Source organism: Mauremys mutica, chromosome 1, assembly GCF_020497125.1.
Source record: "Mauremys mutica isolate MM-2020 ecotype Southern chromosome 1, ASM2049712v1, whole genome shotgun sequence".
In the NCBI taxonomy this organism is placed as follows: Eukaryota; Metazoa; Chordata; order Testudines; family Geoemydidae; genus Mauremys; species Mauremys mutica.
The window spans coordinates 39,190,997-39,203,528 of NC_059072.1; the positions used below are offsets into that span (position 1 = coordinate 39,190,997).

Sequence of the window (12,532 nt, forward strand, 5' to 3'; positions counted from 1 at the left end):
CCCCCCCCTCACACTTTGCTACCCCTGAGCCAGTCACCAGAGGCGCGGAGGGAACAGGGTGACCAGACAGCAACTGTGAAAAAACGGGGCAGGGAGTGGGGGGTAATAGGTGCCTATATAAAAAAAGTCCCCCAAAACGGGACTGTCCCTTTAAAAACGGGACAGCTGGTCACCCTAGTTGGGGCTAGAAGAGGCATTTAGATTTACAGGAGTATATTCCCACCAGAGCCGGGTTTGTAGCTGCCTGGCCATAATTTCCGGTATTAAAATAGCCTGATCGCTTAGCTCGATATTCTGGACTTCTTTGATGGAATTGAACAAAGTTCCAGAGCTGCAGCATTAATTGCCTTAATGCTGCTGAATTTACCAGGCGTATGGGATAAATGCAGAAAAACTGCTTGCCCTGGCGCACCTTTGAAGTTGAATGGCAAATCAGTACATCAAAGGAACACTGCTGCCTTCTCCGACTCCACAGGGGATGAGAGGATGGCAGGCAGGAAAGGAGGTAAACGCCTTGGCTGAGTGGCCCTGAGTCCTAAAGACTAGTGGCTCCTTTCTGATTTATTTTTTAATTGCTCCTATTCCTCCCCATCAAAGCACCATCATCAATCTAAAGCAGTGGTTCTCAAACCCATGGCCTAATCAGCACACAGCTGCAGCCCATGTGACATCAAGGGCCATACAGGTAGTGTATATGTAGTGTGGATTCAGCCCACCATAGCACATGGAGAGCTGCTGCTGCATATGTGGCCCACAATGGTAACTAGGTTGAGAACCACTGATCTAAAGTTGATGGAGAAATTTTAAACTGGATTTGTTGACATTTTTAAATGTCTTCCACTGTCACCGCAGTGTCTTAATCCAAATTCTAACTCAGGTCATTTTACTTGTCTTACCTAAATTCTCCCTGCCATTTCAGATGAATGTAGTATTTTTTCACTTCTTGTTGAAAATTTTCTTTACGTTTGTAATATGCTGTTAACCAGCTGACAATTCTACCTCTAAGGCAGTTAAACTTCAGTGATGGGTGAAGTGACCAGTGTTTTAAGTCCTTGAGGTCCCCGAAACACATGACATTATGCCATTGTCATATCATGGGCTTCTCCCCTACCATTCCTGAAAATCCAAAGTTAACTTGCCTGTCACAAAGTAAAGGACTAAATCAATGGATTCTCTACAGGACTATTACTGTTTGGTGCAGAATACCTCAATTTTTCAAATTAATGCTGATGTCAATGGAAGTTGAGGGCTCTCAGCATCTTATTGGTTTGGGCTATATAAGAGAATTAAGCCCTCAAAAGGACATGATGGTCCCTTTTTTATTTATTTTCCCTTCAAGTCCAGTGATAAAATAATGGTCTGTTTCTTCATGTCTGATATGTTGAAAGGCCTTGGTCGATCATAAATTTGAGGAGAAGGCAACTTCTTGGAGACGAGGATTTAGTTTTACAACTGGCAAGTATGTTACCATATAAAAGAAATAGAAAACAACCAGTTAAAATACACTCAAAATACTTCACATAAAACCTTCACCCCACCCTACCCACAGAATGATACATGCAAACCAGTTAAACAAAATACCTAAACCCTGATAGGATGATGTTTTCAGCCTCTCAGTTCTCATTCCATCCATGATGTTTAAAAGTTGTTCCAGTGGTTTTTGCTTTATTTTTGTAAAGACAACATTCCTTTCCACCCCAGTGAACCCAAACTAAACCATTCTTGTTTCTACTTGAACATCAGTTGAGAGTGAACTTTTTCCAAATATTAAAGATACAACATTATAGGAGACATCGGGGTTTCCTGCCCCCTTTCTTGAAACAGTTAGCACGCAAGAATACCACCCAAGACATTGGAAGCTTTTGGTGAAGGATGGGTGTATCAAACTTTGAATGGTAACATCTAAGACAGAAAGCATCAGCTTTCAATATGGGTCCAGAAGTCTCTGGCAACCTCTGGTGAAGGATAGATTAGCTGTCCATAAGCTGCTGCACCAAATACATCCAAAATCTTAAGGGGATGGAGAGGGTATTTTCCCTTTTTTCACAGTTGCATAAATGTTTTTAAAGTGGTTCTTGAAAACTGTAAGAGCCTTTGTCATGTATTAAAAATGCAAAATTAAATGAAGCTCCCCAAAAGCAGAAAAGAAAAAGTTCCAATGTAGCTGCAGATCTCCACCCTCGTTATATGTATCCTGACCCTTGGCTTATTCCTTTCTCCTCAAAAGTCTGGGGAAAGAGAGATGGCTTGCAGTGTGCCCTTAACATCAACTGATTTGGATTATTTCGGACTAAAGGAGGGTATGAATTCCAAAGTCTAGGGCCCGTCATGGAAAATGTTTTGTCAGCAGGGAAAATGCCTCTCAAGCCAAAGGGTCTCTTGTTGTCATGGAAATGCTTATGCTGTCACAAATCCATCTGACTTTGAGATAGATATATGAGAAAGTAGGAGGAATAGATAGGGCTTTGAGGGATAAACACTTCATTTAAACATGATTTATTTTATAATTATCAAAGGTTATTAGCAAAATAAAAATATGAAAAGGGAAAAAAAATCACTTTTAGGAAGGATACATTTTCATATGTGAAAGAGCAAACAGATTCCAGTGAATCAAGGCATTCAGCCCAGCAGTCATCCCACAAAATAATATTTGTTTTGTTTTTTTCTTTCTGATTAAGTTACAGGGTGAGTCAATAGATTTATAGATTTTGTGCCAAGCACTTAGAGTTTCGTGACTTTTCAAGGATGATCTAAACTAAGGGTTGTTACTCCTTTTTCACAGTCCATAAATTTGTTACAGAAAAATATTTTAAAGAATTGTATGTTTTCATCTATGCAAACTGGACTTCAATCCACATCTGGACTCCTTGTGATAAAGACCTTTACTTTATACAAAATAACAAGATGCAAAACACCTTTACAACTCCTACAAAAGTGAAGTAGAAGCAAAAATATTATGACCTGTACTCATAACTTTACAAAAGCATTTATCAGTTTTATTGACTGCATAATTGCAGTTATATTAGTTTCTTGCAAACAAATGAGACCTACTGTGTATTGCCATATTTACTTAAAAATACCGTATCTTCATAACCCATAAGTAATTTATGACCTTGTTTCCAAAGGGATCTTTTAAAGCAACAGAACACTAAACATTTAGATACTATCAGCAACCTAACATCAAATAATATTCTTACACAAAAGATAAAGTTGCATTAAGAAATTTCACCTATATATTTCAAATTTATTAGAAAGGTACAGTATTTAGCTTGAAAATAAATTCTGTTATTCCTTGGTCCCTACAGCTGGAGCTATAGCACTGTCTACAAACTGCTACAGTTAAGAAGCTTTAAATCTAACAGTTGATTTTTTGTATTATATTCTACTTGCTGAATCCACCTTACTGAGCCATCTGTACCACAACAGCTTTCCAGGCTTTGTCTTTGTCAAAATCCTTTATGGTATTATTGGAAACCTAGAAGCAAACAGGTTTCAAACAGTGTTTAAGTTAATGATTAAAGCAAGCAAATATGCAGAAGAACACAGAAATAAGAATGTGGGCTGATTTATTAAAACATATAAAAACGTTTTCTATTTTGCATTTAATTAGTGGCTTTCATCCTGAAGAATCCTAAAACACTTCAGAAATCATAACCCTACAGCATCACTGAAGTGAAGCCACCCTATGGTCAAGGGCATCAACTCACTGATCAGGGCCAGCTCCAGGCACCAGTTCAGCAAGCAGGTGCTTGGGGCGGCCAAGGGGAAGGGGCGGCATGTCAGGCTCTTCAGCGGCGGGTCCCTTGGTCCCTCTCGGAGGGAAGGACCTGCCGCCAAATTGCCGCCGAAGAAGAAAGCGGCGCGGTGGAGCTGCCGCCGATCACGATTGCGGCTTCTTTTTTTTTTTCCCCTACCGCTTGGGGCGGCAAAAATCCAGGAGACGGCCCTGCCACTGATGCACAACACATTGCCAAGAATGGCCAATATGGAAATTATGGCTAAGGACTCTGGGACAAATCCCTATTTTTACTGAAGTGCCATAGGATCTTCAATACAGATTCATGGATTCCAAAGCCAGAAGGATCCATTGTGATATCTAATCTGACCTCTCATATAACATAGGCCATAGAACTTCCCCAGAATAATTTCTTTTGAACTTGAATATATATTTTTTTAAAAATCCAATCTTGATTTAAAAATTGCCAGTGATGGAAATCCACCATGACCCTTGGTAAATTGTTCCAATAGCTAATTACCCTCATTGTTAAACATTTACACCTTATTTCCAGTCTGAATTTGTCTACCTTCAACTTTCAGCCATTGGATCCTGTTATACCTTTGTCTTCTAGATTGAAGAGCCCCTATCAAATATCAAATATTGATCCCCACGTAGGTACTTATGGACTGTTGTCAAGTCACCACTTAAAACCTTTTTGTTAAGCTAAATAGATTGAGCTATTTTAGTCTATCACTATAAGGCATGTTTTCTAATCCTTTAATCGTTGTCATGGCTCTTCTTTGAACCCTCTCCAACTGATCAACATCCTTCCTGAATTTTGGACACCAGAACTGGACACAATATTCCAGCAGCGGTCACAACAGTGCAAAAACAGAGGTACAATAACCTCTCTACCTTTACTCAAGACTTCCCTGTTTATGATCATATTAGCCCTTTTGATCATATTAACCTTTTTGGCCACAGCATTGCACTGGGTGCTCATGTTTAGCTGATTATTAACCATGACCCCCGAGTCTTTTTCAGAGTCACTGCGTCCTAGGATAGAGTCCCCCATCCTGTAAGTATGGTCTACATTCTTTGTTACCAGATGTATACATTTACATTTAGCCCTATTAAAATACATATTGGTTGTATATGCCCAGTTTACCAAGTGATCCTGATAGCTCTGTATCAGTGACCTGACCTTTTCATTATTCACCGCTCCCCCCAATTTTTATGTTATCTGCAATGTTTTCTTCCAGGTCATTATTAAAGATGTTAAATAAAGTAGGGCCAGGAGTTGATCCATGCAGGAACCCACTAGAAACACCAGCTCAGTGTTGATTCCCTGTTTACAATTACATTGAGATATATGTTAACCAGTTTTCAATCCATTTAATATGTGCCATAGTAATTTTTTATTATTTTAGTTTTTTAATCAAAATGTTATGTGGATACCAAGTCAAATAATTTACAGAAGTCTAAGTATATTACATCAGCACTATTACCTTTATCAACCAAACCTGTCATCTAAAAAAAAACGCATCAAGTTAGTTTGACAGGATCTATTTGCCATAAACCTATGTTGATTGGCTTTAATTATACTACCCTCCTTTAATTCATGAAGTAGGACTTTGGTTTTTAAGATTTCAGCTGAAAACCCTACATGAAGAAGTAAACACTTTGAAGCAGGGCTTGTTCTGTGTTTGTACAGCACCTAGCACAATGGGGCCCTAATCCACAACTGAGGCTCTTAGGTGCTATTGCAATACAAATAATAACTATAAAAGACAATTCAGTTTTACCAAATTTGAAAAGATGATGAAGCTTACTCAGCCTGGCTGGGATTCAAATGTATTGTTCCAGGGCATTTAGAAAATATTAATTCATATATATAATATGATTATATGCTGTATTTTGAAGTTTTGCAATATATATATATAGTTATTTTTGCAATAGATAGATAGATAGAGCATTTTCAAAATAAAGTCATTGAATAATCTGATATTTAAAAAATAATAATCAAAACAGGTTAAAGGTATTATGAAAAGTTCTAAACATCTTTACTTCTGTCCTTAACATTTTTCTTTTTAAAATATTTTTTTCTAAAAAAGAATTAATAAGCACTTCAGTGCTGCCTCCTGTAGCTGGTATGGGGAACAAATCACAGCTTCAAAGCTGCCACATGTACTAGTTAGGTAGACTGGGAAGTGGCAGTGTTCCACTGGAGCAGAAGTGGGTACTGCTGAGTGAAGTGTTAACAGCTATAGGAAAAAGAGCACAGTCCTTAGTGTTTGGAAGACCTGAATGGAGGTTGGACTTGGATAGAGACATTTTTAATTCTGATGGCTGTGCTTGTGTTTGCATCCAGGGAGGCTCCTCTCCAAGAAACCAAGCAGCAGTAACTTTAAATCAGTTCAACCACAGTGAAACCTCTGTGTTGTTGACCACCTCAGAAGTTGCTTGGGAACTAGACATTCAGGGAGTACTGCATGTGCTGAACACATGCTCCAAAATATGGAGTAAGATATCCACTGTATTAATTACTTAAAGCACACACAATGGAGCCCAAGTCCTGGTCATGTCATACTGAGGAGGACAAGAACATTGTCAAGAATTTAGTAGACTTGCTGGCTGCAGCTGAATAGGAAGTGCTCCCCTGGCTTCAGGACATGAGCAGCTGTTAGTTATTGTCGAGCCTATCTTTGGGTGAGGGTCAGCTCTGGCAGGGGAAGGTGTGTCACAAGGATGGCCCTTTAAGGAGAGTAGGATGCCCAGCCAACCTCAGCTGCAAGGAGGTGCTTGGGAGGTGGCAGTGCCCCTTCTACACTATCCTTCAGAGAATGCCACATTAGAGGCTTCAGTAGGAACCAGCAGCATGTGATTAATAATAAAACATCTTTATTAATTAAATAGCTATTACCTATTTTATGCATAATGGGTCAGATCCCATTTATTCAGGAAAATATACCTCACTGAGCCAACAAAGTTATCAGATGAGGAGTTCAGCAGACCTTAGGACAAACTTCAGAGCTTGCAGACTCCAATGGGACTCATCACATTGTTCTCCAAAAAGGCTTGTATGTATATAGTCCTTCTATACTAATTTTGTATTAGCACCAAATTCTCATAAATATATTGGCTCTCTCTTAATTCTACTAAGTCCTGATATATTTCCATAATATTTTTTTCTGAATAGAAACAGCCAGCAAAAGAGGACATTTATCTTTCTGTTAAATTAGTTTAATGAATTTGCTTGTGAAAGGTGCCAAATGGAGAGAATTGAAGATTACTGTACATTTCCCCAGAACTGATACAGGACTAGAAATGCAGTTCAAGATTCCTCACACTGTTTAATATCCTCAACCCTAACCTTGAGTGACCAGAGCATAGATTTAGTCACAGCTTGATTTGATCCTTGGCTTCTTTGCTGATACTTCTAACAAGGGTGCTAGTAGGTGGGTTTTTGGTTTTTTTGTTTGGTTTGGGGTTCTTTTGGCTGGCACGCTTGTCTGCTAGGAACCTACCAAGGGTAGCAATGATTCTCCATCACTGGCTATTTTAAAATCAAGGTTGGATGTTTTTCTAAAAGATATTCTCTAATTCAAATACAGCTATCAGACTTGAAGCAGGAATTAACTCTGAGAAGACCTATGGCCTGTGTTATGCAGATCAGACTAGATGATCACAAAGGTCTTTTCTGGTCTTAAAAATCTATGAAGGTCACACAGAAAATCTATGACCTAGGCAGGAATAGAGCCCAGATCTTGATCTTAGTAATAGGCTTCAATCTCAAGGCCCTTCTTCCTCTCAAGCAAACAGCTGGCCTTACCCACAGAAGAAATGTGCAGGGCTGGTGGCCAGAAATATCAAGCATTTTAATTATAAACTGAACAGTTCATTCTGGAAGTAACTGAGAAACAATAAACCCAGCAAATCATTTTTACAGTCACTCGTCATAAGTGTTACCACTCTTTAAGGGTTCCATGTCCCATTACTTATACCACAGAATTTCTCAAGTCAACTAAGAAAACTATTACTGTACTGAGTATCCTAATTTAACCAGGAAAATAAAACCAGGGTGAAATTCAGCCTTAGAATGAATAAAAACATCCCTTACATTTTTAAAGGGCAATTTTAGGTGATAATTGGGAATAAATTGCTCAAATATTACAGAAAATCATTCACAAACTATAGATATTATAAAATTATAGTTAGATATTAGACGCTTACCTCCATTGTTCTGTACTCCTGTTTATTAATCTGTGGCATTGCCCAAGATGAATCATGCAGCTTCATTTTTGTCTTGTAACTTACACACTGTATGACAGTGCCAATGGTAAGCATTGCCTGAATTAACAGCATCAGCATCAGAAGTAACAGAAGTATATCATAAGATTGCTAAAAATAAAAATGTATATAAGTTGTTAGGTGTTTAACTATCATACCTGTCTTTTCGCCTTCTCTCACTTCATATTTTCTGGAGTTCTCCCACAGTTTACATGTCTCAGTATGACACCTTATTTTTTTTCTAGCTAACTGATCAAACACTTTGTTATTTTGGAAAACTAAACTGCATTGAAAAGTCTTGAACAGAGTTGGGTGAAATTTGTTAGTTTTGGTTTGGTGTAAATCATTCACTTTCTATTCACATATCATTGACTACCTGGGCATGAAGCCCTCAGGAAACTTGAGCTGGTGCAGAATGTAGTAGTACATTTCCTCAGCAACACAGGGAACTGGGATCTACAAACTCTATTAATTTTTTCCCCAAACCAAGCTTTGAATGAATCCAAGTGTTTACAGGTGAACATTTAGCACTCTATCCCACTGTGCCACTTACTGGTAGGCATCCTAGGAAATGAGTTGAAAGAAATTATTCTTCATGTAAGGTTTAGAACTTTGAAGTTTGTTAGCCACAATTTTAGGAACACTTGCTGAGCTGTTATGGAAAAATTCTATGGAATTTAAATAAAAAATAATTACCTTCTTATAGGTTATTTTTAACCATTCTATACAATATGATGGAGAACTATAACCCTGTTATAGTCTTCTATAGGATGGTTCAAAATAACTATAGAAAGGATAGTTTTAGGATGTTATATAAGTTTTTAGAGTAATTTCCAAAACATTTTAGTCATTCTCCATAATACAGCTCTCTATATTCTTATGATACATAACTCATAATACTCTTTATTTACTCCGTCTGAATTGCTAATTGGTGGATGCTAATTTTTCAAAAGAGTAAAATACGTACTTTAACTGCTGGTGGATAATTTTTAAAGATGTCAATAACTCGCATGATACTGAAGGATAAGTATCCAGAAGCAGTGAACAACAATGGAGAAGTGACACTGCTTATGGCAATCAGGACCTCAACCTAGTTAAAACAAGATATTAAACTTTAAATTAAGATGTTAAACTTGTGTTAAATAAATAAAAATAAGAGCAAATAACGTTGGTTCTTGATTCCACTTCTGCCTGCAGCAAGTGTAATGGGAGTGTGTGGTAAAAATATATAGGAATGGCCCAATCTGCAAGCCACCCATGCTCAGATCTCTCCTCTAAGTATGTACAGAAGCAGGAATTCAAATAAATAAATATTCATTATAGAAGCTAAAGGCTACTAGCTAAGAACTCTATTGCTTTGTAGTACATATAAACTCATTTCCAGTCAAAGTTCAAGAAGGTTGTTGTATTGTTTTGTTTTGAATATGTCTTTCAAGTACAGGCAGAGAAAACAAAAATGGATTAGGGACACTATTCCACTAGCATGGAAGGGACACTATTTTTTTTTCATTTACATGAAACAGTGAGAATTACAGCCAAACATTATGTGATCTATACATGCTAAATAACTAAACCAACAGGTTCTGGTGGTTTCAGGTAAGTTTCCTGATGACAATAAGGGGCTGGTTTTCATTCAAAGATAATTCTGTAAGGTCAAATTCTGTTTCAATTACTGCCATAGATCATTACTGTCTTAAGTGTGGCTGTGTGGGTCTAACTGAGAACAGAATTTGGACTACTAGCTGTTTGGTGAGGCAGACCCATTTTGTGCCCCTGCTGACTCTCCTTACCATCTCTGTAGTAATGTCCACAACTTCCCCGGAAATATCCAGTACAAATAAATATTTTGTACATTTTAATCAATTAAAAATCTATTTTGGTTAATGCTCTAATGGTATATCGCATGAGGAAAGCCAACTGAACTCTATTTTAGTACAATTAACTTTATAAGTACACGGCCAAGCACTCCATTGGCCTCCTTTCTAACAGTACTGAGTATTCCCAGGACCCCTGACATCTATTTTGTTATATTTAGTATATAACTTTTTATGGTCACTTTACAGTGAACATATATTAGTTGTATGATTATCACCAAAGGACTTTATTCATAATATTCCATTATAGCACAATATCTGAACATTACACATATACTTACCAAACATTTACTTGGATATTCAGCAGCTACATGACTTGCAATGGCACTTGGAAAGCACTGAAAAGAACACAAAGAATTAGAAAACATTAAGAACTAGCTCCTCGGCTGGTGTAAATTGGCATAGCTTCATTGACTGCAGTGGAGCTATATTGATTTACATTAGCTGAGAATCAGGTCCTCAGTTGCTCCAAATAATGTGAAATTTTGTTATAAAGTTAAAATTTTGTATAAAACTGTATAGGTAATATTTATGGTACTAATTTAATGGGGAGAAAAATTACCTCAAAAACTTTATTGCCATTAATGGAGTGTTCTGTACTACTAAATCTATACCTATCAAGATGAGACTATTACCTAGCCTAAGTCAGTAGGTCTTCCATGTGCTAACATCCTACTGAGCTTGAATTTAGCACGGTAAAGGATTCTGGGTGAATTCACCCGGGAACTGGTGTCCCTCTCCATTTTGTGCTGAGGAGATTGCCAACCACCGGATCCATGTAAGCATGGATCCAGTGGCTTCTCCACTACCTGTCCCCTCAGTGGTATGGAGGCATGCACAGTCACCCCCTTATGAATCTTCTCCTATCTGCAGCTCTCATTATGTTATTATCATCATGAAGGGTTTTACACTGAGGTGAATGTCCACCGCCAATTATTGGCAGGTTCAAGTATCTAATTGGGACAGCCACTTAATCAAGATGATAGGCTGACAATGGCATCCTAAGGATTTCACTGTAGTGAAATTCAACCCAGATATTTAATTTTGCAGACTGAAAGATGGTACTTTAAAAACATGGACCTGTTTAGTAAAGAATAGCCCCTTTAATAGCCTTATTTTATTGCTGATTTCAATGGGAATTTTACCTAAGGAAGGCACTTACATTCTAATACAGTGTTATAAATCAAAAGCAAGCATGCTAGATAATCTAGCACTATCGTTAAAAAGCATTAATTTTTTGTAAGGCAGTGATTGAAAATTAATTTGAGAGCCAAATAAACATCAGGCTTAGAGAGACAATGTATAAAAAGCTACATTTAATAGTGTAGTACTTACAGCCACTAAGATCCAAAAGAATGTTACTGAAAGGTATGGACCTGAGACTAACACATCCATATTCAAAGCAATTATTCCACCAAATACTGCAGAAATTCCAATAATCACTTCAATTACCTGAAAAAAATTAGAGCACCAAAATAATTAGCAATGAATTTGACTATGTTTTTACAGTCATTTCAATTGTGTAGGTAGGATGCCTCCTAGACATTAATGGATGCATTTATGACATGAGAAATGTTTAAGGCCAATACTACACTCATGAAAGACTACGGCAAAGCTTCCATTAGTTAAAATGGAAGTAGGACTGGCCCCATTCTACGTTTAAAATTTTATTCAGTGTTTCCAATAAAAAAATAAATTGTCATGTCTGCAATTGTTTCTTATTTAATCATCAAGTAGACTTTTCCTTCCTGTTTAGGACAGTTGGAATTTATCTTGCAGCATCAATGCATATCTCATGTTCATGTTGGCACATTATAACAAGCCTGTTCCTGAAACTATTACACACACACACACAACTCTCACCGGCTTTAAAGGAGTTCAGTATGTGAAAAGACGAGAGAATAAAAATTCATATATCTCAAGAAAACAAAGCTTTTCTTACTGAATAGGATTTCAGAATTCGAGTAGGAAAGTTGACATCATTCAAAACGCTGGTACTGTCATATACGGTACTCTAAAGGTAAAAAAGAAACATGATCTGAAAGAAGTATGCAGTTTAGCAAGGGCCAGGTTGTGGCTTGACTCTACACAGTATAAGGGGCAGTCAGTCGTATCCCCGCAATCACTTGTGAAGTCTGCCTGCAGCTTGACTATAAGGTTGTGGGGAAGAGCAGGTGTTGCATGCCCTGTTCCCAGGGAATGAGTAGAGCATTGGTTCTACCACACTGGCCACAGCAGACGATCAAAAGTGAAGTAAGGGTCAGCAGCAAATTTCCTCCCCCTGGGAGCAAGTGGGGAGCAGGGAAGGAATCATAGCTCTCTGAATCACAATTTTCTTCTATACCATCTCAGGATGTTGTATAAATGTTTGCTACATAGCTTTGCATAGCAATCAGCATTACCACTGGATTACAAAATGGCATAGATACAGGGCCAGTTTCCCACAGTGCAGCCCATTTGTACTACTACAGTGTTGCAAAAGGGCCATAAACTTGTCAGATCTCCCAAGATGAGGATTCTACCAGTGTGGGATAGCTATCTCTGATGCCAGCACCTCACCCACCGCAGTTCATGGTATAGGAAACATCTGTGGGTGTTTGCTTCATTCTGTGAAGAAGCATATGCTGTTGCAGAAATCATATAAGGTGGG

General features: G+C 37.9%; 2 protein-coding genes across 6 annotated transcripts in view; both read right to left on the minus strand.

Annotated features, from left to right (window-relative positions):
* Nucleotides 1–2,395, minus strand: part of TTLL8 (tubulin tyrosine ligase like 8) — a 62,128-nt gene extending 59,733 nt beyond the window's left edge. For 2 of the 3 annotated variants that reach the window (XM_045030939.1, XM_045030876.1), the window contains exon 1: nt 1,207–2,395. The gene's annotated coding sequence lies outside the window, so the exon portion shown is untranslated. Of the gene's footprint in view, nt 1–412; nt 547–1,206 lie in introns of those variants that run through there. The other variant, XM_045030890.1, reaches the window with a different exon arrangement.
* Nucleotides 2,396–2,480: 85 nt separating this feature from the next.
* Nucleotides 2,481–12,532, minus strand: part of MLC1 (modulator of VRAC current 1) — a 42,168-nt gene continuing 32,116 nt past the window's right edge. For all 3 annotated transcript variants that reach the window (XM_045030966.1, XM_045030953.1, XM_045030957.1), the window contains 6 exons: nt 11,825–11,896; nt 11,218–11,334; nt 10,164–10,220; nt 8,976–9,098; nt 7,952–8,119; nt 2,481–3,475 (listed from right to left, as the gene is read on the minus strand). In XM_045030966.1, the coding sequence (XP_044886901.1) occupies nt 3,401–3,475; nt 7,952–8,119; nt 8,976–9,098; nt 10,164–10,220; nt 11,218–11,334; nt 11,825–11,896 (612 nt within the window). In that variant the 3' untranslated portion in view covers nt 2,481–3,400. The remainder of the gene's footprint in view (nt 3,476–7,951; nt 8,120–8,975; nt 9,099–10,163; nt 10,221–11,217; nt 11,335–11,824; nt 11,897–12,532) is intronic.